Source organism: Anas acuta, chromosome 1 (assembly GCF_963932015.1).
Source record: "Anas acuta chromosome 1, bAnaAcu1.1, whole genome shotgun sequence".
In the NCBI taxonomy this organism is placed as follows: Eukaryota; Metazoa; Chordata; class Aves; order Anseriformes; family Anatidae; genus Anas; species Anas acuta.
The window spans coordinates 54,702,058-54,728,592 of record NC_088979.1 but is presented as its reverse complement, the minus strand read 5'-3'; the positions used below and the strand labels follow the sequence as shown (position 1 = coordinate 54,728,592).

The window sequence follows — 26,535 nt, the reverse complement described above, 5'->3', positions numbered from 1 at the left end:
CCTAGTCATTCTTAGTTTGCTCATAATAATCTTGTAATTTTCTGGAACAGAAGTATTCATAACATTAACACTTGTAGAGGTCAAAACTCATCCTCTCTGCTTGATTTCTATGCTACGTGTAGAAGAAACATTCTCAAACTTAGTGTCTCTTAACTGCTTTCTCGTGTTGACATTCCCTTGGTTCTGTCTGTGATACCACATTACCTTTAGTGTCTTGTTTAAGCCTTTTAGGATTAAAAGGTTTAATATTTTTTTTTGCCTTTAACTGTTGTTTTTTAACCGATATACTTCAAGGTGATGTTTTAACATCTAAAGCAAGTAAGTGTCTGTTGTAATATCAGGAAAACTAATGGAGCTTCAAATAGCTGAATCTATCTCAAACCTTGAAGTGATTTCTCCACAGTGATTGATAGATAGCCTTAATACCTAACCTAAACAACTCGAAGATAAATTTGGAGGTGGTAGACAAGGAGGGAGCAATGATGTAGGTAATTCAAGAAGTTCAGTGAGTTTCTGCAGAAACAATTGCTTGGCAAATATTAACTTTGTAATTTGAAATATAAAGACAAGAATATAAAGAAAAATATTCTTGAAGTATTAAATGCTGTGTATGTGTGCACATAAGTCTATTCCTGTAAAACAGAAAAATTTTTACCACAGGATTTCTGACAACAGATCTTGTCAGTTTTATGTTACTTCAGTCAAAGCCAAGATAAATCAGTACTTTTATGTTGTAGCAATATGGGTGGAGTAAAATGGTATTTCCTGTGTTCTAGTCCAGGGCTATTGCTTTTCAACAGCTGCAAGCATAACTGCACTTAAATGTGTGCTTTATGCTAGAGAGCATGCTAAGCAAACTAAGGCTAGAAGCCTAAATGTAAAATATAATATTCTGTTTTAATAATGCATGTGTATTGTAATGCTGAGGTTTTTAGGAGCTCGGTCATGTTTCCAGCTGCAGTGAAATGCTGCTTTAACTTCTCAGACAACTGAGGATGGTGAATCCAGACGCTGAATGCACTCACCATTTTCTGCTTTTGTATGATACACATCTATACGATAACGTCCTCTCAAAACATCACGTGTTATGAAAAGCTTTATGGCACTGAACAGTATCACAGAAGAAGGAAGGTGTACAGAATTTTTTGGAGATCAATGTGTAATCAGAGTAGTCCGTAACAGCTGTATCTGAGGGGGATTTGTGTGTGTGCATCTAGTGAATGCTGTTGTTACAGTTAATTCTCTTCCAATTAATGCTGATATTTGGTTTCCATTGAAATAGTGCATCAAAACCTACAATTCAGACTGGCACGTTGTTAACTATAGATATGAAGATTACTCAGCAGAATTTCGACAGCTTCCAAAGTATGTATGTTATCCACTGGTATAATGCAAGAAACTTTGATATCAATGTATTTACCACAGAAATGTATTAATTCGTGCAATATGTGCTTTGAAATATGCTATACCACTGTTTAGTAGTAGAGATGATGATTTCTAGGGTGGAACTGATACGGAACTTGAAGGGATAAGGTCTTGTTAACCATTTTCTGGGAAGATGCCTTAGGAACATTGCCTTACTCATAGGGAGGCTGAAGCATGAATTTGTATCGTGGACAATTTAAAATAAATGTCAGAACTAAAACAGTAATGTTTTGATGAAACTTACATGGTGATATCTTTGTTTTTGTAGCTTCAAAGGCCGCTTTTAGAGCTCTCTTTAGAAGCTTAGGAAATAGAACCTAAAAGACAAATATTTATAGAATACTAACTGAGAAAGGTGGATGCAGTTATTTCCGAGTGTTGTACGAATATGCTGTATACCCAAACAAGCAGACAGTGTTTATCTAGGTTTATCTGGAAATCCGAGTAAAAAGGTGAACATGACTTTTCTGCAATCACGTTTGTTTTTTTTTCCCATCTTGAAAGTTGCACTTAATGAAGTACAGTTTAAAATGGATTAGCTCTTTTTAAAGTATGTATGCTCCTCCTTGTTACAGGCATGCAATACAGCGCCAACTCATGTTTCTTAGGTGCAATGAACTTCGATGTTATGTGCATCGTTCTGAGAAGTTCTTGGAGAAAAGTATAATTGCAGATGAAATATACCTTCATCAATAATAATAATAATAATAAAATACTGACATAGATAACATTAGGTTCTCAGTACATATTTAATCAAATTTGGTTTTGCTATAGCATGGATGTTTGGTATTCATTTCTATGTTTGTATTGATAGTTGATAACAGCTTTAGAAATTGTTGGAACAAGTTTTGTTTAAAATTCATGTGAAGAATGAGACTTGATTTCCCTAAGACATGCAATTCCCATTAGTGAAAAGCTTTGCTGTATTTATGGCACGTAATACAGATGTGTCTCCTACATAATCTTCTACAGTCCTCTGTAGTCTTCTACACTTCTTTCTTCACATTCTGGAAGGCTCTGTAGCTTTCTGATAGAGGTGGGGAAGAAGAATCAGAAGGAGGAGCTTACACGGTTTGATTTGTTTCTAAAATGTTGCTTTTAAATTGACAACTTAAAAAAACAACCAAAAACCCAACATTGCTTCTGCCATGTTATATTCTTCCTAAGTCTAGATAACTGTTTGTATTGCAGTTTGTTTGGGTATCAGTAATTTCACCTAAGATATTAGGAGTGCAGTGAACAAGAAGGTATTTGGTTCTCTTCAGTTAATCGTAAGGACAGTGACAAGCAGAACAATAGAAGGACTGTGACCAGATATACGAATGAGCAAAATTACTGGATGAGAGAGATTTCATGAAAAGTATGTTTTTAGCCAGTTATTCTTGTACTTTTCCCTCTTCAGCTAGAGAAATAACATCTTTCTTTTTGCAATATGAAATATGTAACCAATCATGAAATATCTAGTATTTTATAAGCCTTTTCTTTCCTAGCAAAGGGACAAAACCGGAGAAGCTTCCAGTGCATTTATATGAAGTGGATGAAGAAGCAGACAAAGATGAGGTGAGATAACAAAATAATTCCTTGCTTTCTCCTGCTCTCAGTAAAGAATGTTTGCGGAAAGGAGAGGTTAAAGTTGGATTAAGCGTTGATGTGACAGCTGATATTATATTAAACAGGCTGATTTGGAGAGTAAAAAAAGCAAAACAGAACAAAAAAGCAACTTGTACCTACCACCTTTGAAATAGCGTTGTATTCCTTAGATCTGTCATATGAGTAAAGCAAGTGTTGACAGATACTGAAACTGAAGAAGTTTTTAACAGTGCTGAAGTACAATCTTTGAAATTTCATAAGGTCTGTCTGATTTTATACTGTTTCCTTGTAGATAGCCATGTATAGAGAAATATTTTATGTAGTTTAAGTTGCAAAGCTGAGTAAAATCATAAGTGAATCTGTTCCAACATGAAAGTACACACACTTAAGAACACATGGCAGTATAGCGTACAGTTAAAATTAGAGTTAGCATATGAATTAAAATTTGATATAAATTTGAATGTAGGATGACTCCAGAAAATCTGAAAAAGTGAAAATAAAGTTTGCTAAAACTCTTAATTGCTTTCCTTTTTTGTCACTGGCCTAGAGAAACGAGTTATCTATGGTCTCAAGCAATTTTCAATGATGTCTTGAATGTCAAAGACTTTTTTTCAATAACTGCTTCTGTTATTTGTGTTACTGAGTTTTTACCACACCCTGTTCAAACACGAAGTTGTTAAAAGCTAGTGCTTTCTTTCCGTATGAGTACTTGAACTCTTACATCACAGAAAATAAATAAATAAAACGCTTTTTGTAGCTTTGCCCATAACAATTACTTTGTTTATAAATTCCTTGTATTCAGAACTGCTGTGTATGAAATAAAAGTAGTTCCTTTATAAGTTTTCCCAGATTAAATGCGGGAAAAAAGTAGTCCAAGGAGCGTGTCTGAATAGGTAAATCTCTGAACAGTCTCAGGATGCCATTTTTTTCCAACATTGCTATTAATGTGCGCTGTAATAATTGGACAGACGAGTAATTTCATGTACATGTGTGCAAATTTTTCTATTTGTATGGTGGAAATAGTTACATTTTCTGTTATACTGAAATTTAAAAAACTTCTCATTATTTAATGTGATATTTCTGACAACAGATGTGTTTTACAAAACTGAGTTAAACGTGGAAAAAAAATAATGGAGATAGAACTGACTGTGATTGTTATTGGGGAAAAATGCTTATGGCTACAATTAGTTAAACACTGCAATAATATAGCTTGGCTATTGCCAGGTGGTAAGCTTTTTTCTTTTACTAGGAAATGCGAGTGGAAGAGACTTCCTATTTCATTCTGTCCGATTTCCTGTTACAGCAGGCAGTAACGTCATCTCTTCCAGAGCTACAGTCACTGAAGAAGAGTTCTGTTACTCTTTGCTGAGGAACTGAACATATAAACAGAAGAAAAAAAAACACACCACATGTTAGGAAGAGGAGGGAGCTTAATGGGAGTAGGATGGGGATGGGGGAAACAAATTGTTTCCTCAAGGGAAGAATACCCTGCTTGTTAAAAACTGTTGAATTGTTTTGTATGTTTTAATCTAATCTAAAAAAGTGAAGAGGCTTTTCTTTCAGATACTAGCATCTTTGTTTGCCAAAAAAACATATGTGCAAATCTTATATTAAAAGGTGTTTTTTGTCCGTTTTGTAAAGAAGATTTATTAAGAGAATGATAAAAAAACAAAAAGCTCCAAGTGATTAAACTTGAAAGAAAAACACACAAAGATTAAAATAAATCTCACTGTATTAAAAAAGGGGAGAGCTACCTTTCCAAAAGTAATTCATGCTATCAGGCCATCAAGTTGATGTTCATAAATGGAATTTTTAAGTCAGCCAGGGGTGGAGGTTCAAGATCAGGAGCTGTTTTTATTGAAACAGTTGCTGTAGGAATAAATTTTGGAGCACAGTTTGTGGGAAAGATTTTTTTTTTTTTCTAAAAGCGAAGCATAATGTGCAGCAGCAATAATAATAATAAAAAAGGAAATTAACTTACCGGTTGGAAACAGGAAGTATGTTTTCAGTGTAAAAGTTGTGTGTTAATGGCTATGGACTCTGTGTTCCTTTGTATTAACAGATGGTATGCTGGATAAATTCAATAGCTTTTTGGCTCTGTAGGCAAGGATTCTGCCTGATGGCAATGGTGTAACTAGAGAGGCTCAAATGATGCTCGGTTTTAGTGTTAGGAAGTATCATGCAATTTGGTAGAGCTTTACCTCAGAGGCTATGAATTGCAAAGTCTTACCAGAGATGAATCTAAGCTTTTATTAATACACGTAATGAAGGAATTCTTGTCATATCTATGGTCCTGTCTGTGGTTTATGGAACCACAGAAAAAATGTAGTTTCATAATTACATAACTTCTTGTCCAGAACCAAGTTCTGCCAATAATTCATCACCAACCCATCACCTTGGACTTGTAAGGGTGGTTTTAAAACCATCCTTTCTTTAGGGATACCTCTTAACCAGTGTAGGTAGAGAATAATAGCTGGAAACCCACCATCTAGAGTTGTCATCTTTATAGCTTGATTATGGTAGAAGAAAAATTAACTAGGTAATGGAGACCAGAGTGTGTGTGGGGGTAATGACTTCCCAATTGGAAACAAGCAGACTGCACTGCTTGGACAGTGAGACTCATGGGGGCATATGAAAATTTGCTATTTTGGTTCTTTGCTTCTAGGGCATCTGTCAAGTGTTCTGAAAGTTGGTGACCGTGTCATCCTTGCTTTACCTCATTTTCTTGCAAGCTGACTAGAATATTTGAAGGAACAGATTGACACAAATTTTGCCTTCTGTTTGCAGGTTTTTTTGAAGTTCTCATATGCATATGAATATGCAAGCTAGACAGAATAAATAAGCTGTAAATAAATTAGCTAGGGACTTCTTACAGAATGTTCCTTGATTTAATTCCAGAAACTAATTAATATTATTCAAAATTTGGTTCAGCTGTTGAACTAATGACTGTCACCCATATGTAATTACTTTCTGTTGTATTTTGTCTTCATAACTGAGAAAAGGAATTAGAAAAAGTAGATGTGGCAGTTGAGGAAAGTTTTGTGTGTGTGTTTTTTTTCCAACTAGATGGCTAATTTTGAAGATTTGGATGATTAATTGTCAAGAATATTTCTCTTTTACATGGTTGAAATGCTTTCTCTAAGTCTAGTTAATGTTTTTGTTGTGTCAGAATGGGTTACCTCAATTGAAAAAAATGGTAAAGTTATATGCTACTGCTGTTAATGATTGCATTAATAGGTGATTTAATATTTATTACGTGGAAGTTGTAGATCTGTCATTTTGATCAGTTTTAATAGTGGGGTACTGCTTTTTAGTAGGTGTTAACATGCTATGAGGTTGGATGTAGATTCCAAATTCCATGAACTGGTGTATGGAAGTGGTATACAGGCAGTGTCATGTAGGATACATGCACTGAATCTGCTGTGTTTGTTTTTTTTTTTTTTTTTGAACTTGCCATTACTGCTGAGTTTGGTCTTACTTGCCTTAGAAAGTTTTGATTCTGACATAAGAACAGATCCATTTCAAGACAATTTTCTTTAAATTCTTAAAGTAATGTCTTAGAGGTAATACATATAAAACAAAAAGGGCTGAGAAATCTTGCTTGAAGTTTTGGATAAGCACGAGTTTATCCAAATCTGATAATAGAAATCGGTAAAAATTACTGCACAGGGAGACTAGAATGTAAAAAACCAAACAAATAAAAAACTTACAAAGTAAACACTCTGAGTTTTCTGTCTTCCCTTCACAGAGAATTTAGAGTTTATCTTGTCTAATGTTCAGCTCTCTAAATTTTTAATATTTAGCCATCTAATTGGATCAATATTTAATATTTAGCCATCTAATTGGATCATCCTGCTGGTGATAGAGAGAGCCTCTCTAACTGGCCAAGTTGTATTAAATTAAATGAGGTTAATCTCACATCCTTGGTCCTAGCTGGAATATTTGCTATATAATTTCACAGTATTTGCTATAGAATTTAATAGAACATAGTTATCATTATACTATGAGCGTTACTATTCCATCTTTAAAAATGACTTCTGAAATACGCTAATATGTGTAATGGTTTTAGTCTGTGATGATAAACTTCACTTTTTTTCCACCTCCCTGCCTTCATCTCCAGGATGCAGCATCTCTTGGGTCTCAGAAGGGTGGAATAACAAAACAAGGATGGCTGTACAAAGGCAACATGAATAGCGCAATCAGTGTGACCATGAGAGTAAGTTTATGAATGGCATATGCATGGTGAAAAATGAATGCCAATGTTGAAATATCGTGTCTTTGAGAAAGTCCATTTGCATGTGCTTTCCTTCTAACAAAAAGAGCATGAGGTGGAAGAGAGATGCTTGTATATAATTTAAAGCTGTGAAATCCTCCTTGCCCTTCACAGTACCTATTAAAAAAAAAAAAAAAAAAAAGCAGTAAAAATCCATTATGTGAGAGAAGAGCAGTGTTTTAAAGCACTTCTCAGCCAGACCCTTTTGTTAATAGTAGGAAAGGGGCTACTAATACGAGTCTTTAGTTTTATTACATCTTTAATTAGAAATAAGTTTAGACTGATTTTGTTGGGTATCATATTTGAATATTTTATACATAATGTTGTAAAGTCAGTTGAAAATAACTTCCTGTGGATCAAAAATACTTTCAGATAATACAATACAATCGTATTACAGACTTTTCAATCATTTTTTTTCCAAAAAAAAAAATCTTTTTAACTTACTGATTTCAATCTTGTTTTCTAATGATACCCCTTAGGTTATGTGTAAATAAAAGCTTTTTTCTCTAGCTGACTGTAAATAGTTCTGGGTCAACATACTAATGTTGAAATTCTTTTTCTTTACCACTTTCTTTTCACTAGTCATTTAAAAGAAGATTTTTCCACCTAATCCAACTTGGTGATGGATCCTATAATCTCAATTTCTACAAAGATGAAAAAATATCAAAAGAACCCAAAGGATCAATATTTCTAGATTCGTGCATGGGAGTGGTTCAGGTAATTATAATTATTTTGCTTGCTTTTCAGTTAATTCTGTGTTTTATAGCAAATGGATTAAAAAAAATAATACAGGTAACTTTTGTCAGACATAGATAAGAATCTGTTATGCAGAGAAACAACTACATATGGTGAGTCTTGCAGAAATAGTGAACTAGATTCTGAATTGAAGGAGGCTGAATTTGAAACATTTCTCTGAAAAGAACAAAAATTACTAGTTGATGTCAAGTATTAATGTTAAAGGCAAAATTTTAAGGCAAAGACAAAAAATAAATTATGGCGAAGTAATGACTGCATAAAATTAGAGTTAAGTTCAATTACATTTTGTTCTTACATGGGCTGTAAAATGTTTTGCATAGCTTCTTGTGTGGGATTTTTGTTGTGGGAATTGTATTAAATTCAGTCACCCTTCCAGATGCTTTCATTTGACCTTTACAATATTACTTTCATGTGCTCTTCATTTTTAAAAAAGTTAAGGGCTTTGGTAAAATGTTTGTCAGTAGCAAGTGCCAAAGAAAAGAGTGTTTTCTGTTGTGATTCTGTTATGTATTTACAGTACAGCTTGTAACTGTTTTGTTAGGCACAGTATACCTGGAAAAAACCCTTGGGTTTTAGGGCTTTGTTAACTGTGATAGAAATAGGCAAAGTTTAGTAAAAATGTATTTTTTAAATAATATATAATTTCTTAGTGTAAAGTTCTTTAAAGATTTATGCAGAGATGCAACAGCTTTACAGAGGAGTATTTTTTCTAAATATTGTAATGTTTTGAGAAATCTTGTAAATTTCATATTGCAAGTTGCACATTGAGATTTACACAAATTGTTTTGCTTTAGGGGTGCAATTTTGGCCAATTCCACTGCAACTAATTTGATTCATGTTTTTTTTTTTTAAACAATCAAACAACAACAATAACAAAAAGGTTCATAAACACATTTGTGGTCTTTGTTTTCCAAATCTTATATATTTCCTTCTGCTCTTCTGGTACAGCTTCCTCTGCTTTGGTGCCTTTCTCGTAACATAAATTACCCATCTCAAGGTTGTTCCCGGCTCTTTTTTTCATCCAGGTGATGGCTAGTTTCTAGTTGTCAGCCTGTGTCTCTATTACAGACTCTTGAGGGCAATGCTATATTCATTTACCTGATCAGAAAGCATTGATATTTCCAAGAGTTACAAATAGAAAGGCCCTTCAGCAAAAGGAAGTGCAACCACAATAGGTGCACTTCACTAAAGGGAAATGTGAAGTCCTGCACCTGGGGAAGAACAACCCTAGGCACTAGTACATGCTGGGGATCACCCAGCTGGAAAGCAGCTCTGCAGAAAACAACATGGGGTCCTGCTGGACACCAGGTTGAACATGAGCAAGTAATGTGTCCTGGATGCAAAGAAACTGTCTGGAGAGATGGAGGAGTCCCTATCCGTGGAGGTATTTAAGAGACATGGCACTAAGGGACACGCTTTAGTGATGGTATGCAGTAGGTCAGGTTGATGATTGGTCTCGATGATCTGGAAGATCTTTTCCAACCTAAATGAATGATTGGTATTGGTATCCTGGGCTGCACTAGGCAAAGTATTTTCAGCAGTTCAAGGGAGGTGATGCTTCCCCTCTATTCAGCACTGCTGAGGAGCGTTATGCATGTTATGTTCTCCTCTACTCTGCCTAGTGTCTTCTCATGATGAAAAAAAAAGTGGTCTTTACACAACAAAAATTGAAATTCCATTTAATAGAAAAGGAAAATAACAATAATAAAAAAAAAGTCCCACCACTGTTACAGTTGTCTGACTTGGAATGCATGGAAGTAGTTGTTCTTTTAAGGTGAACATAATTCTAAGCTGCTGTTCTCAGGAACCCAAACTATTTGTTTCAGAGTAAGTTGTTTCTTTTTTCTTTTTTTTTGTGAGGGAGGATTAGTTCCAACTGCTTTCTTATAACATTTCTCATTTGTGTTTTAAGTTCATTTAGTACATAGACTATTTGCTCTTTAAATGCAGAGGGTGCACAGAACAGAAAAATGCTGGCTTCATGAACAGATTTTAAAGATAAAGCAGTTGGAATAAACTCCTTCACCAGCCTTTCTGTAAGGGGAAATGCCGAGTATGTGCGACAGTATTTTGGGGTGAGGGGTGTTTCTTGTAGTCTTGGGGTATGTTAAGACTTCTCCACATAAAAAAAAAGTTCAGCCGCATAATGTACGCAGCCATATAAATACATAGCTTAATCACTAACTCACTCATCTGTGAAAGCAGACAAGTGGTGAGATGCACCACCTATGTCAAGGATTTCAGCTGTGAAAGTTAAGGGTTACAGTAAGGAAGTAAATGACAAATCTTAAGAACTGACTTTAATTGGTAAGGCTGCCTTAGATCTGGAGACCACATGTTTCTTTGTATCTTTAATAGAAACTTACATTTGGTAGGAAGCTGAATGCTTTGGCGAGCAGTAGTTAATTCTGTAAATTGAAACATCTGAAGTATGGTGAAAACCAGAATGTAATTTGACATCAAATTTAACTTAAAACCACCATCGAGGCTGTCTTGTTGTTTGTTTTAATGTTTAACTAATGAGTTTGTCAGAGGTTTTTTTAGTAAATGTGACAATAATGCAGAATTTTCATTTGTTGGCATTTGAGACTTCTGAATTCATTCTCAGGAATGTGAGTCAAGCCAGGTAGTACTTGTGAGGCCTTGACTTAAATCGTAGAAAAGAGGTGACATTAATGGTTGATGAACAAAGGAGAAATGCTTGATTCCCAACTTCATGTGTATTTAAATTTTGTAATATTGCTGTATTCAGAGTTGAGACTATTTATGACAACTTCTGGTATAAAAACGCAGCATGCAAAAGATTCTCGCTCAAATGTTGTTTCGTGCTCTTTTATCAGTAGATCTTGCATAATTTCACTTCCAGGGGATCTGGATACATGAAGACTTGATACTTGTAATGCGGTATTCATTGTCACATTTGGATTTTTTTAAACCTTTACGAGCAAAATGATGGGAGAGATGGGAAAATGAGCTAATATTTTTTATACTTCCACTTGGTGAAGTGGTACGCATAACTTCAGAAGGTCAAATGTTAGAGATGGAAGAGTATTAATAATAGTAATAATACAGTTGTTCCAAGTGTGTGCCTTTTGAAATATTTGAAGTACAAAAGTGTTAGATGAATAGCATCATTAGATTTGTGAGTAGACAAGATGTAAAAATGTCAAAAAAAATCTTTTATTTTGTTATAGAACAATAAAGTCAGACGTTTTGCATTTGAGCTCAAGATGCAAGATAAGAGTAGTTACCTTTTAGCTGCAGACAGTGAAATTGAGATGGAAGAATGGATCAACACTCTGAACAAAATCCTTCAGCTTAACTTCGAGGCTGCAATGCAAGAAAAGAGAAATGGAGAATCTCATGAAGGTAAGAAGGGTTTCCAGCTATGCTGGTACACTTATGTGACAATGTTGATGTACGTGCATTCAGAAATAAAGGCTTTATATTTTGTATGTTTATATAAAGGCTTTATATTCTTAAAATTTATTTGCCTTTGGTCATAAAAATTCTGGGTCTTTTCATTGTCTGTTGAGCTGATGAGAGTTATGCCCTTTGGGCAGCATTATAGAATAAAGGAACTGTTCAGAAGTCTAGATAATAGAACCCACAATGAAAAATTGTGACCAAGGTAGTTTAAGAAAAAGAGAAGATCAAGGAGGGACTCATTTTTAAAAAAAAAGCATAAAATATGTTGAAAATTGAATAATCTGTTCTGTGTCCACTGTAGATAGAACAACAGGACATTGTGATAGCAATGAGGTATTTAAATTTACACACAACTTTCTTGACTACAGACATATTTATTTATTTTTTGCTTCTTTGCTACTGGAACCCTTTAAGTACAGGTAAGGCAGACATCTGAAAGCAATGTGTGATGCAAGTATAGTTGATAGGTGGGTGACAAAAGGAGAGTCTGCATGCCATCTAATGCAATTTTTGTCCTGAGAGAGGATGGGGAAGAAAATTGGTATCAGACTAAGGACATGCCTATCCAGAAGAACCTGGAAGAGGTTATAGGTCCCTGTGCTTATAAATATCACTATATACCAAAAGGTATCATTACAGTTTAAAATTAGATATGTTTTTTTGGTGAAGATAGTCAGAACTTAACATGATACGTTTGCAACAAAAGCAAATCAGAAAAAGAGAAGCCTGCAGCTTTGTGAAGGACATGTTAGTCATCAGTGGTCCTCAACTGACCTTAGAACCAAAAGATGGTTCTTAAAGGTAACTGAATGGCTGCTTTGTAACTCCAGTAGCCATTGGAGAGTAGACCTGGAAACCTGAACAAACAGAGGGAACATGTTTTGAGTTCAAGTTAAAATGCATAATGGAAAGACTAATGTACATTTTGTACGTTGAGCATCTTCTCCAGTGCAGGTATCAAAACTGGTATTAAAGCTGATAGCTATTTTCTAGGTAAGATTAGGAATAAGTGCTATTTTACATCTTTACAAAGTGAAATTATAGAGTTGACCACAACCTGTTTGCTGGTTGTTATTTTTGAGGGGATGTGAATTACAAACAAACTAATCAGAAATATTTTTGCTACAGAACTTTGTAAGTAGTTATTTGATTTTTTTTTTTTTTTAATTGTAGATGATGAACAAAGCAAAATGGAAAGCTCATCAAGTAGCTTTGATAACTACTATCCTGAAATTGCCAAGGTAATGTATATTATGAATGACTACTCAGGATATAGAGTCCTAAATATAATACTTAGTTGTGTAGCCTTTCAGTAAAGGTAAGGTGTTGGCTTTCAGCTTCCAGTCAGTCTGTGGTATTTTAAAAGCTTGGAAGCTCTTGTCGATAGTCGTGGTTATTGAGCTTGCCCATTTTCTGCTTTTGGAAGCAACCTGGCTGATATCTTAAAGATCTTAAAGATGTAAAGCACATGTATATGTCTCGGAGCAGCAAGTTTTATTTCATTAGTTTGTAATTTACATATGTTGTTCTACTGCATACAGGTGTTAACTACTTCAGTAGAAGTAATTTAGTTATACTCAAGTTTCATCTTTACGGTTAAAACTGTAGAGAAGCTTAATAGCTATGATGATGTATTTGTGCTTGTAAGGAGGTGGCAAATTCGTGGGTATTTATTGCATTGATGTAGTTCTTGCATTTCAGTTTTGTTTTTGTAGAAATGTGGTTAGAATCCTGAGTTGCCCATGTCTTTGAGATGGAAATCTGTAGACCTTTCCATTCTTGCTTGTCCACAAAGAACAGCAGATAGATTGTTCAGCTGATATTTTATTTGAATATGAACTGTAATACTCAATTTTTTGCATAGTGAAAACACCAAGTAAGTAAAACGAAATAGGAATAGAAGAAGATAGAGTAGAAATACATAGAAAACAAATGTAACTGTACTCCAGCCAATTTGCAGGCTTGATTTCAGTTAAAATAGTGACTTGTGTGTTGTAAGTTTTGTGAGTTCTCTAGGGGAGGAGTTTTTGCTGAATTACCAAAGGACTGGAACTGGTAACCTTTTTCTATTGAAGTAACAGAATCGCGACTCCTTACTATTTCTTGTGTGATACAGCCTGCAGTCTTGATGCTTTTCTCCTTGACCATGCTTTAGAATTCTTCCCTCTTTTCAGAGGGTCTGCCTGACCTAGTCACTACTCCTGAAGGAGTACAGCTTATAAACTGAGAGCAGGCAGTAAAACAAATGCTATTTATTAGCTAACACATCAGAAGATTCACTATACACTAACAGGACTTTAGCACCCAAACTGGCTGCCTGACATTTCTTTCTGTAACCTATTTGTAATCAACTTGGCTCGTACACACAAAAACCTATTATGCTAACTCTAGCTACAGCTGCATTTGGAAATGAATTGGGATTGTGGTGCATACAATCAAGTTTTCCTTGGAAGAGCTGTAAGCACCAAACAGCATAGTAACATGAGGCCATGGAAAAGGTATTTCCAAAACAAATATAAAGCTAGATGTCTTTATTGTATGTAAGATTTTTCTTTCTTCGTAGTGGGAGCTATCAGAATGCTTACATCCCACATGACCTTTGGAGTGGACTTTTATTACGGGCTGTGGCACCCATGTGCCATTTTTGTACTACAAATGCCGCTTCCTGTTTCCATAACCTTTTGATAGGAAGCACTGCAACTCTGTAGGCTAGATCTTTTCCTAGCATGTTATTTTCCTCAGCTCTTTAAACACTAACTCTTTTTCTTCTGTGGATACAACCTATTTAAATTTGTTTCTTTCCAAATAAGATGTTTGGTTTTCCCATTCAAGTTCATCTTTACTATTTGCTCTAATGCATTTTTCTAGCTTTTTTTTCCCCAGAGAAGAACAGGAAAAATTATCCCCATTTGCATTAGTAAATTACTTGTGCTTTGATTTGATTATTTTATATAAAAGTTGTTTATTTTTGAAGATTTTTCTTCTCTGTTCTTTCTTGCATTGTCTTTTCAGCTGTTAGTTGTTGTTTGGTTTTGTTTTTCCCAGTGGAAGACTTCTAAGGCATCGAGCCTTCTTTTAGATGAGTTTATAGTTGCTCTTTTATTTTTTCTTGGTTCTGGGAGGAGATTTTCACAATAGATGAATTTATGATCTTATGAGGAAAGAGAAATTCTTTCAGGGATGATATTAGAGTCACCTGACAATAATGGAAAAAGTGTCTTCCTAGGAAAGGCTTAACCCTTGTGAGTACATCTGAGCCTTCCTTTTTCCAGTAAATTAAAAAAAAAAAGTAAATAAAATGGGTTTGTACACTTCAATGTACAGATGTGCACATGTATGGCTAAATCTGTCTGTTCTGCTGAATCTGTCCCTGTACCAAGTGTGAATGTAGGTTTTTTTTAATCTTCATTAAAAAAATATATATATATTAATTAGACCTCTGGCTTAAATAATGATGTGACTATCATAATCAGTGTGGCCAAGTACCTGCTTAACGATTGCATGTCCCAGTGCTTCTTGTGGTAGGAAAGCATTATCCCAGTAACACTGAGGAAATGGAATTCCAGAGTCACTGCCAGGCTGTAGGGAGGGTTGCTGACTATATATTTTCAGTTCTTGACTTCTGCCCAACTCCCCAGCAATCTGCCTGTCAAAAAATGTGTATTTTTGTCTTGTCTTCAGTGCATAAAACGCAGATCTAAAACCATTCAATGCGTTTGGGCTGAAGTAATTTCTGGCTTGCTCGTATGAGTAGGTCTTCCTCTTCAGGTCTTGCTGCTGACCATTCCCTTTCCAAAACATACAAAGGAACTTCTTGTCATGTTACACTTCCTCACAGTTGAGTCATGTGCATCTCGATTATGCTAGCTGCTGAACAAGTGAAGTCTGCCAACACTCTGCTGGTTTTGAGTGTCTTGGTCATGTCTTCCACAACAACTGCTGTCTTTTCTCCTGTGCAGTAAAGATCATAGTAAATGAAATCAATTAAACCATCCATGCTCAAAATCAAACCTCAAAAGTTCCTCTTCTGTTATGCATCCTTTAAGTTATTTTTATTATTAGCCTAAAATAGAGTTCTGAGCTGCTAGAGCTGGTGACATCTTTAGAGTTTAAAACCTCTAACAAAGCAGATGTGGGCAGGAGACCACTTCCTGCTGATGGTCAGTGATCAACATTTTGGGTCAGTAACATCTTCTAGCCAGTACAGGCTGACCCAAAAATAGACTCTCACCTCAAATGAAATATTCTATATCCCTGTTTAGCTCTACTTTGAGAATGGCAACTATACTACATTGTTAATTTTGGCTCAGGGATGTGTCTACTTCTTGTCTCCATTGACTCAAAAATCATACAATATTCTCTCAAGGTTTTATGGAAAAATAACCTATGTATACCAGCAATTTTCACATTCCATTTGTGCTACTTTAGTTTTCTCTTACTGTTAAAGGTAGGTATCCACAAATACTGGGCAGGATCAGTGTACTATCTCCAAGCTCTGAGAAGTAACTTTTCAGTGTGATAGTTTTGTCTCTTGGCCAGCTTTTTTTTTTTTCTCCTCCATCCACCGACAGAAAAACCACTTCATTGGCAGTAGAGCTCAAGAAAAGGAATAAAATAAAACAACAGAAATCTTTGATTGTGTTTCTTAACTTAGCTAACCTGTTGCTTCCAGAGCAGCATTATGGTCTCATTATAGCTCTGAGTTTCAGCCTACATTCATACCATTCATACTTCTTTGTGGTGTGGTTTTTTGTTTTGTTTGTTTTTCAATAAAATAATGTTGTGAAAGTTATCTATTGTTTAAGGAGACAGCATGGTATATGAGCTACACTTTGGTATGCTTTCCATGAGTTTGGAAGGTTACATGTTGCTGATGTGTTTTTTATTTGTTTTTAATGTTTTAGAGACTGGAAAAGCCAGTCTCCAGAAAAGAAAGGGAAAAGAATTTTTTCTTTTTGCTTGGACATGATGGAGCAATTTAAACGAAGCAGTTGCAAAGTTCAGGGAGAGAAGAGTGCATGAATTAAAAATATTTAAAGCTTTGAACAGGAAAATGGAATGAGATTGAAAACCACTTTCATTTAATAGTGTGATACAAAGACTTTTTTTCTTCTTTTGGACAGAGTACGAGAGAAGCAGAAATAAAGATCAAAAGTGAAAGCAGAGTTAAACTTTTTGCCTTGGATCCAGATGCACAGGTTAGACTTTTTAAAAGGAAATAACATGCTTCCTTGTACGTTGATCCTTTGGGGATGAAAAATAACATACTTAATTTTCCTTTTCTTTTTCTCTTTTTAAAGAAACTTGACTTTTCTGGTATTGAACCAGACGTGAAGCCATTTGAAGAGAAGTTTGGAAAAAAAATTCTTGTGAAGTGTAATGATTTATCTTTCAATTTGCAAAGCTGTGTTGCTGAAAATGAAGAAGGACCAACAACAAATGTAAACCATTCATCCGATTATTTTCTGTTAATATTGTAACAGATGTCTCAATATTTTGCTGACAGTGTTCCTAATAGCAAAAGTCTTTGCTATGCTTGAGAAACATTGTTCATGTGTGTTTGTGGGTATTCCTACTCTTTTAAATTGAAATGAGAGCCTAAATGCTATAAGAAGTACCTTTGTAACGACCCTTGTGTTGTAGAAATTGAATTTTTTCTTGTACTGTCTTCTATACAATGTCAGTAATATCTAGAGTTGTGGTCTTTTATTTATGAATATGATATTCATCTTCCTGTTATACATGTTTTTACAATAATATAGATGATAACAATGACATTGCATTTATTTTTTTTAAATGTTTAGGTAGAACCTTTCTTTGTCACATTATCACTATTTGATATTAAAAACAACCGGAAGATTTCCGCAGATTTCCATGTTGATTTGAACCACACATCAGTAAGGCACATGCTATCCAATGCACCTCAACCAATGATGAATGGCAGTGGTGACAGTTCACACAGAATTCAAGACATTTATGAAACAATGTTACAATATCCAAAGCAGGTACGAATTAGTGAAATGTGGCTTGTATTTTGAATAGGACAGTTTTCCATCATGCTTCAAATGGTTTTCCATTATGTGATGTAAAAAGTGTGTGCATTTTCATTTTATATTTATCTTGTGTTTTATTTTTAGGGAATATTTTCAGTCACATGTCCTCATCCCGACATTTTCCTTGTGGCCAGAATAGAAAAAGTATTACAGGGAAGTATTACGCATTGCGCTGAACCGTACATGAAAAGTTCAGATTCTTCAAAGGTACGTTATCCTCTTTTGTGGCACTGAAAAAATAGCGAGGCAGGACAGGTTGATTTGGAGTTAATAAATATCTATCAAAAATGTGGTTCTTTTATAAGGTGTTCCAATGACAGTTATTTGGTTTAGTAAGTTCTAGTTATTAGTAGTAACTGTTATTATTTACATTTTATCAGTAAAGTCCAGTATATAATTAAGAAAATTATTCAGCTCTTTGTAATCATGACAATCTACAATTTTTAAAGGCTTTAAACTGATGAAAGAATGCTAATCTTCAATGTGAAAGTTGAGTTGCAAGTGAAATTAAATGTATTCAGAAACTAACTGCATATCTCTATTAGTTAGTGGATCTCATTTACTATATAATTGTTATTGTCTTTTTCTTTAACTCAGTTTTCAGTGACCAGTGTTCACTGTAACTTTCGTATCTATATTCTTACTGTTTTCCTTCAGAACCATTGATATCATTAAGCCTACATTTTTGCATTTGAAATGCTCTGTAGGTTTGAAGGAACTCTGTATCACCTTTGGAAATAAACCACTGAAACGTGAATTTTTTTAGAAGTCTAGGATAATGTAACATTTTAATGTTTGGGTTTTTTTTGAAACTTAGCTAACAAGAAACTTGGTCAGTTGCTGTTTCTTGTCTGTCAGTGAAGCACCAGTGTTTTAATTTTGTTGGCTTAGAGTACTGTTTAAATAGTCCGATGAGGGTAATAGAGATTTTGTAAGCAATGTCAGGTGTTGTTGATATTCCTCCTGCTTTCAGCTAGTCAAAGGGACAAAGGAAGGGTTAACACTCAGTCTCTGCAGAGGAACAGCGTTCTCTTCTACTGATTTAGTTCTGGCTAAGTTAAATGCGAAAAACTGTATTTTTCACTTGGTCTTAATATAGAGCAGGCTACTGATTTGCTTTTCCAGGAATGGCTGAGATTTTTTTGCAGCTATCATTAGAAAGCAACAGCTCTGCATTTTGAGAGCCTGTTTTTGAAGTGCGTGCTGACTGTTACTGAGTTAAAGCAAAACTGAACTGAATAACTGCTTTTTGGTGGTCTTGGGCCTGTGCCACACAGGAAAGTTAGTTAAGCCCAAGAGTTCCAAAATTTGATGCTGAATGCTAGGACTATGTTGACCTGTGTTAGAGTAACAGCCAAATGAGAACATTCATTGTTATATTAACTTATGCTGCCCGTTTCTGGTTTTCATTTGCTCGTAACTTTACACAATTGAATCCTTAGTTTGAATTTTTGTCTATTCTTGTTCTTTGGGATTACACTGAATTAGCTGGAAACAAAAGCAGAACAGTACTGAACAGTTATGTAGGCCTCCCCTTACATCAGTGCAATAAGCAAGTTCCAGTTCCCTGCAGAATTGCTGCTCTAGTCAAGGAGAAGGAAAAAACAGAAGAAAAAAATTACATAGATCACTTGTTGTACCATTAAACACTTAATATTGTGAATTAATGATAATTATTGATCAAGGGTCTGTGCTTTTAAATGTAACTTCTCCCCTTTTTACAAGAAAGGATAATAGAGAGTTGGCTTAAAGGGCACACCAATAGAAACAGCTCTTAATGTCAACAGCATAAATCAGGGATAGTATTCAAGCACGTTTACTCTGGGTTTTTCTGCCTCTAGAAAATACTTTTCACTGTGTTAGGTACACACAGAAAGCTGACTTCTGGAAAAGAGAAACCTACTGCTCTGTTAGGAGGTTCTGCCATAGGTCAAGTGGTTCAGCACTGTGTTGAACATTTCAAAATAGTGAGTTTCTAGCTCTGCTTGTTGATTCAATATAATGGAAGTATTTGTTCATATTTCATAGTTTACAAAAACAAAACCTGAAAATTCTAATGAGAACAATTCGTCCCATCTTATTCTCTTTTCTGATGGTTATCAGTTGTTGAATATTTACATTTTAAAGAAGGCAGAAATCAGATGACTTGTTAGCAATTTTTTTTTTCTTGCTTAATTAAATGTGTTATCAGGAGGTGTGGATGGGTTTGTTTTCACTTGTGAAATGTTGCGAGATCAGTAGGCCTTGCTTAACTTGAAACGAATTGTTAAGAGGTATTAATTTAATTTATATCTGTGTCAATGTGTGGGTTTTTCTTGTATGGTGGAGTTCTGTTGTTTGTAAAACTTGACAATGTCTTATGTCCCTTGAAGGTTGCACAGAAAGTTTTGAAGAACGCTAAGCAGGCATGCCAGAGACTAGGTCAATATAGAATGCCTTTTGCCTGGGCAGCTAGGTAAGGACAAATCTTGCCAATATGTAGTTTTTCCTCACTTTTCTTTAACATTGGCCAGAGGAGCTGTGGATGCCCCACCCCTGGAGGTGTTCAAGACCAGGTTGGACAAGGCCCTGAGCAACCCGATCTAGTGGGTGGCATCCCTGCCTATAGAAGGAGGGTTGGAACTGGGTGATCTTTAAGGTCCCCTTCAACTCAACCTATTATTCTGTGATTATCTTCTGCATCTTATTTTGTTTAAATCTCAATGTGCTATTTAAATTATTGTTTTGCTTTGAATTAAAGATTTCTGAAAAGCAAATGTAGACTTAAGCTTTGTAGTAGGAAACAAGTTAAAAATTCATCACATCATCGTTCAATCTCTTGAATATTGACAACTGTTTTCCATTGCCAAGATTTTAAATTTTACTAAGAATTAAATAGCTCTCTTTTGTTTGTTACCCTGAGCTATTTATATGTTAAAACTCCCCTACAATGAAAGGAATATTAAATGCTCAATATGAAGGATAGTGCAGTATGTTCTACTTTGTAGTAAAGAAGTTTCTTGAAGATAATTGCAACACTTGTATTAACTCATCTGAAAGCAAGACTTTGACTTTCAGGACATTGTTTAAAGATGCCTCAGGAACACTGGACAAAAATGCAAGATTTTCACCTCTTTTCAGACAAGACAGTAATAAGCTTTCAAATGAAGACATGCTGAAATTGTTAGCAGATTTCCGGAAGTAAGTTTAATTTTCCTCACTCTATCCTGAAAATTAAACAATAATCTTTTCTCTTATTAGATGCTCCAGTTGAAGAGCATCTTCTGATGTATATATTTATGTTTTCACTTCAAATACAAAAATTGTACAGACATTCAGTGCATTCACACAACCTACAGATCTCTCCTTTGCAGCATTTGAGGGCTTTGAGCAGGACTGAAGTATTATGCTATGTATAACCATCATATACTCAAGAACCTCTATGTTAGGTGTTATGCCTGCATGATGCAGTGTTCTGGCTCTCACAGGAAGCAAAGTATGAGCAAGTATCACATACAATGACCTTGGAAAGAGGACGCTAGGTCTCAGGGGAGGGGGCTTCAAGTCAGTATCCACTCCACCTTCCTTGGGAGTGCATCTGGCTTAGAATGCCTAAACAACAGTATACCAATCATACTTTTTTACAAACTGTTCCTAAAGATCGCATCATTTTTTTGTGCAAGGCTTAAGAATCTCTTATTGACTGATGATCATATTAAATAACTAAAATATTTAGATTTACTGAGAATTTTTTCCTGCTTTGCAAAGGCATTTCCATTTCTGTTATTTTATATTAATGTTTGCTAAGCACAGATCTTAAAAGGCTTTGGATATAGCTGCTTTATTTTATTGTTACTTACCAAATCTGTTAAGGCAGTGAGGTTTGTAACAGGTATTTTAATTCAATTTTATCTAGCTTCTCAAAGTTTCGCTGACATTTACATAGCATTGAAATTGCTGTGTACAGCTACTCCTTGCTATAAACAATATTATTGAATCTGAACTTAATATAGTAAATTAGTCTACCACATCACTTTACTTTGTGAATTATGGAAATGCTTTTGGTTATTCCAGTACCTTATTTGTGGATTTGTGTATGGTATTTCACAGGAATTTTAGTAAGAAAGAGATTGTAATGTCTAAGGCTTAGCTATTGGAATCAGAATCCAGACTTAACCACAATAAGTTGTTTTACAGTGCAGGATAGTATTTTTGGAAAATATTGCAACTGTTTCATTTGCAATAATTAATAATAATAAAATCACGCTACTGACTAGGTTTATTAACAAATGGTACTCTACTGGTATTTTAACATGGAAAATGCCCCTACTTCAAATCATATTTTGGATTAGCTACATCTAAGAAATTTTATTGTAGTCTTGTTAAGACTAAATATTTTGAAGGATGTGTTGTTATTTTAGGAAAAGAACAACACAGAAAAAAATTACTGAGAGAAAGACACATTTTGTTAACTTATTGATTTCGCTTTCTCTTTGGTCTTTCCTCAGGTTTATCCTATTAATATCAATGCTTATTGATGGCCATTTAAATTTAAGGCTATACCCTCTTTGCCAATTATATTGAGTTACTATAAGGCAAAGAAAACCTGTCTTTTAAAAAGATTTTCACTTCAGTGTAAAGAAAGGGAATCATAATGATTTTTCTTACTTATTTTCACACTTGTGAATAAAGCCTTACATTGTTCTCTTTTAAATTCTCAAAAAGAAAAGAGGGAAAAAAAAAAAACACGAATAAAGTTGTCCATCCCCAAACCACCTTTCCTCTCATACTCCTGTTTCAGGATGTTATTTTTGCCTCTGTTTCCTATTCTCTTTCCCACCTCTTCCCCCCTCTATTTTTTTTCCTTTTTTTTTTTCTGGCATTCTGATAGCTTTGCATTTAGCCTGACTTTGAGGTTTTTGGTTTTGTTTTTTCTTCCACTAGGCCTGAAAAGATGGCCAAGCTTCCTGTTATTTTAGGAAATCTGGATGTTACAATTGATAATGTGTCACCAGATTTTCCAAGTAAGTATTAATAAACACTGTTAAATGGACATTCAGTTGTTTTCTCTTCAGCTTTATATTGATTTTTAATATATTTTCAGATTATGTTAATTCATCATACATTCCTATGAAACAGTTTGAAAATAGTACCAAGACACTAGTAACGCTTGAAATAGAGGAATTTGTTCCCTGTATACCAAGACACACTCAGCCTTTCACCATCTACAACAATCATCTTTATGTTTATCCAAAGCATTTGAAATATGACAGTCAAAAGACTTTTGCAAAGGTGAGTATAGGCAAACAAACAAATTCTTTTTCCAATGGACTGATATTGTTTACATACTGTATTTCTGTGATATTCCTTCCAATTAAGTGTTTTTGTTTTTGAATGCTGCTTTAGGCTAGAAATATTGCAGTATGCATTGAGTTCAAGGATTCTGATGAAGAGGATTCTTTGCCTTTAAAGGTTAGTCTTTGCTTTTCATGACTGATTAAAGAAAACTGTGACCAGTTAGCTAATCAGGACACTAATACTTGACTGGTTTTATCTAGCTCGAGGTGGTAGCTTTCTATCCTTCTTTTGCATTTGGTATAGAAGTAATTTCTAGATGATATGCTTGTTTTTGAAATAAAAGATTACTAAGAGCATTTTCTTTCCTTATATCAACAAAAATTCCAGTATTAAACCTGTTGCAAACAAGGGTGTCTTGTGCCTACTCTAATTTTTAAGCAGTAAAAACAATAAATCTTTAGACCAACTACAGAACCAAGTCTGTATTTGTTCCTGAGCTATCACAGTATATAGGAAGTGCCTGAAAGTAGAAAAATATATAGGAATTCTGAGGTGAAACCACAGTGTCAACTCTACTGCACAGCAGGCAGACTACAGGTGATGTAATCTGTCTGTGAAAAGAAACCAAGAGTTAAAGGCAAGACCTTATAGGTTCCAGTAATAATCAGAATATCACAGCAACATACAGACAACTTCTAGAGACCTTGCAGTAATCTCTTTATTCACTTTCCTTAGAAATTCTTTTCCAAAGGACATGTCAGTTTTTCAACCAAGTCAGGGGTGCTTCAATGTTTCATCTTGTCAGCTTCTCTATAGCAATTTGATTTGCTGTTTAGTACAATGCATTCATCTAAATTCCGCAGCTGAAAGGAGGTCAATAGCTTACTCATCAATTCTAGTTTTTAATCACTGCTAATATCCACATTGGTTTTTTTTTTTGTTTTTTTTTTTAAGATCAACACTTTTGACATACAAAAGTTGCATTACAAAATGTCCGTTGTTACTGAAATATGTAACACAACTTAAAATATTTCAAATTCTGGGTGAAACTTTTACCTAAGAGTGAAAAAGAATTTGTTGTCGTTTCTGTTTTTTCCCTTTTCTACTGTTAGTGTATCTATGGTAGACCAGGCGGACCAGTATTTACTAGAAGTGCATTTGCTGCTGTTTTGCATCACCACCAAAATCCGGAGTTCTATGATGAGGTAAGCTACCTTTCTGAGGTGATTTTTACTGTGTTAAGTATTAAATACACTTCAAAACAACTAGCAAAAATTTAGGATTGTGAAGGTCTTGCTAACGGTGTCAGTTAAATCAGACCCTCCTTTTCACTGTAATTAAATATTTTTTGAAAGTTTTGTAAGTGTAATTCTTCAATCTTGCTTCAAATAACAAACTCGAACTGCTTTTAAGTCAAACTGTTCAACCAGTATGGCATGTCACTGTTCTAGCTGAAGTCTTCTACAATGGTTGTGTTTCTTTGCTTTTCAGATTAAAATAGAATTGCCCACTCAGTTACATGAAAAGCACCATTTGTTATTCACCTTCTACCATGTCAGCTGTGACAATTCAAGCAAAGGGAGTACAAAGAAGAAAGATGTTGTTGAAACACAAGGTGTGTCTGCTAGTGGTTTGCTTTCAGTAACTACCTGGGAGATCTTATGAAGTATGTTTAGCTGATAAACTATGATTTTGTTGCCTTGATCCATACGATGCTTTATATTATAGTGACAGACAGATTTCATTAAGTATTTCTTGTTTTAAATGTTTTAGGATGCCTACAACATGTATGTATTTTCAAACTCGTAAGAATTTACTTGCCTTTTCAATTCTTTCTAAGTGTGTGAGTTTGAATCATTTGACCCTTACATTAACATTTTCTCGTTTATGAATTATATATTGGAAGACTGGAAGACTTTTGTAAGCATTTATATAAAGATTCATGACATATTTGAAATTACTTTACTTTCCTTTCATGTTTCATAGTTGGCTATTCTTGGCTTCCACTAATAAAAGATGGAAGAGTGGTGACAAATGAGCAACACATTCCAGTGTCAGCAAATCTTCCACCAGGCTATCTTAGTTATCAAGAAGTGGGGGTTGGAAAGGTATGGTATATAAAATTGTTCTAATCTTTCAAAAAAAAAGATATTCAGAGAAGAATTAATTGTAATTTCCCAGTCTGATAAGATCAAGTCACTTTCTATTGAAAATTGTTTTTATATGTGAAATGGAGTGCTTTGCAAAAGTTACGCATCTGACTTAAAAGAAAGAAATTAACTCCAACACAAGCTGGAGGCAAAGTTCATGGCTAAATTCTGACCTACAAAAGAATATGAATGAACCTACCCTAATGTAGTTTTTCCTGTAAACTGTTAATTATGTGTTTCTGTTACTATTTAGCTGATATATTTAGAAAATGTTTGTTTCATTTTGTAGCAATAATTGAAGTTAGTAATTTTTAAGTGTTAAAGTATTTTCAGTTTATGAAGATATGCAAATAATCTGAAGTCCTTTACTAAATTTTTTTTAGCATTTCATGCTGTCTCCTTTCAGTAAGTCCTTTATTCCTGAAAAAGTCGTATTCTCACATCTTGATTTTTGTGATCTTTATACTTCACTAGTAAAATTTATGGTTGTATTTTTCAAAGCAGAAAGCTTGCAAAATTAATAGTAATAAAAACAATACCAAGGAGGATACAAAATGTGAAATGTGGCAGGGGATTTGACTAAAGGAATGAAATGCAGAAAGAAAATTGACTCATTTTGGAGGAAGAGGCCTAAAATCAACAGCAAGAGGTGTTGGTCTCCTCCTATTCCACCACTTTTTCTTTTTTAAACTCTACTGTAAGCTTTCCAGCCATTGACATCTTTACATCTTTCATCTTTTCATATTGTAGGTATATTTTTTTTATGCCTCTGCTGTCCATCTCTGCTCACCTCCATGGGTAGGAGATTAGGACCAAGATGACTAGTTGTAGATCTAATGATAAAGTCTCTCCATAACTGATTGTCAGGGTAGAAAGCTGAGCCTTCCCATCCTATTTGCAAAGAACTGAGAATGGGAAGGAAGTACTGGCTAATATCTATCAGTGACCCGTGTTAAGATTTACAGTGTGTCAGTACCTACAGAAATTCTTCAGTTTGTTTTTTTTTTTTTTTTTTTTTTTTCAGAAAAGTAGTACATGTTTCTCTGTAGCCAAACATTTCTTTGCACAATTTTAGGGGAAATAAGAAATCTATGACTTCAAAGAAAAGTCATTTTGTTAGTAAGTAAGGAAACTACAGTGGGACTTTAAAAATAAATGTCATAAATGCTTTAGGTAATATTCCCTGCATAATTTTCCTTTTTTATTTTATGACTTTATTCATTGTACACATTTCTTCTTCTGTTTAGAAAAAAAGTGTTGTTTGTGGTACTATAAAGAAAGCACTGTCTTATTCTAGTATATTGCTACATTATTTTACTTTTCCTCTGCATGTGTGCGTTCAGCATTCTGGTCCTGAAATTAAATGGGTAGATGGAGGCAAACAGCTGTTAAAAATATCCACTCATCTGGTGTCAACTGTGTATACTCAGGTGAGTTACAAAACAAATGCAATTAGGTTAAGTTTTAGGAATAATGTATGTTTCTGATATGTATATACAATATCTGGGGAAGCTTCTAATACTCAATATGCTACTATCTTACTGTTTTTTGTCTCTCGGATGTTCTGCATGGTTTCTGTCTT

The 26,535-nt window shown here is 34.5% G+C and overlaps 1 protein-coding gene across 13 annotated transcripts in view; it reads left to right on the top strand.

Annotated features, from left to right (window-relative positions):
* The window catches only part of DOCK9 (dedicator of cytokinesis 9), a 126,887-nt gene that overhangs the window by 44,895 nt on the left and 55,457 nt on the right, over window positions 1–26,535 (top strand). For all 13 annotated transcript variants that reach the window (XM_068677512.1, XM_068677567.1, XM_068677483.1 and 10 more), the window contains exons 4-22: window positions 1,283–1,365; window positions 2,916–2,985; window positions 7,136–7,231; window positions 7,871–8,005; window positions 11,239–11,413; window positions 12,647–12,714; window positions 16,597–16,671; window positions 16,774–16,914; window positions 17,278–17,478; window positions 17,611–17,733; window positions 19,899–19,981; window positions 20,584–20,706; window positions 22,450–22,529; window positions 22,610–22,797; window positions 22,912–22,977; window positions 23,916–24,008; window positions 24,295–24,418; window positions 24,790–24,911; window positions 26,297–26,383. In XM_068677512.1, coding sequence (XP_068533613.1) covers window positions 1,283–1,365; window positions 2,916–2,985; window positions 7,136–7,231; window positions 7,871–8,005; window positions 11,239–11,413; window positions 12,647–12,714; window positions 16,597–16,671; window positions 16,774–16,914; window positions 17,278–17,478; window positions 17,611–17,733; window positions 19,899–19,981; window positions 20,584–20,706; window positions 22,450–22,529; window positions 22,610–22,797; window positions 22,912–22,977; window positions 23,916–24,008; window positions 24,295–24,418; window positions 24,790–24,911; window positions 26,297–26,383 — 2,133 coding nt within the window. The remainder of the gene's footprint in view (window positions 1–1,282; window positions 1,366–2,915; window positions 2,986–7,135; window positions 7,232–7,870; window positions 8,006–11,238; window positions 11,414–12,646; window positions 12,715–16,596; window positions 16,672–16,773; window positions 16,915–17,277; window positions 17,479–17,610; window positions 17,734–19,898; window positions 19,982–20,583; window positions 20,707–22,449; window positions 22,530–22,609; window positions 22,798–22,911; window positions 22,978–23,915; window positions 24,009–24,294; window positions 24,419–24,789; window positions 24,912–26,296; window positions 26,384–26,535) is intronic.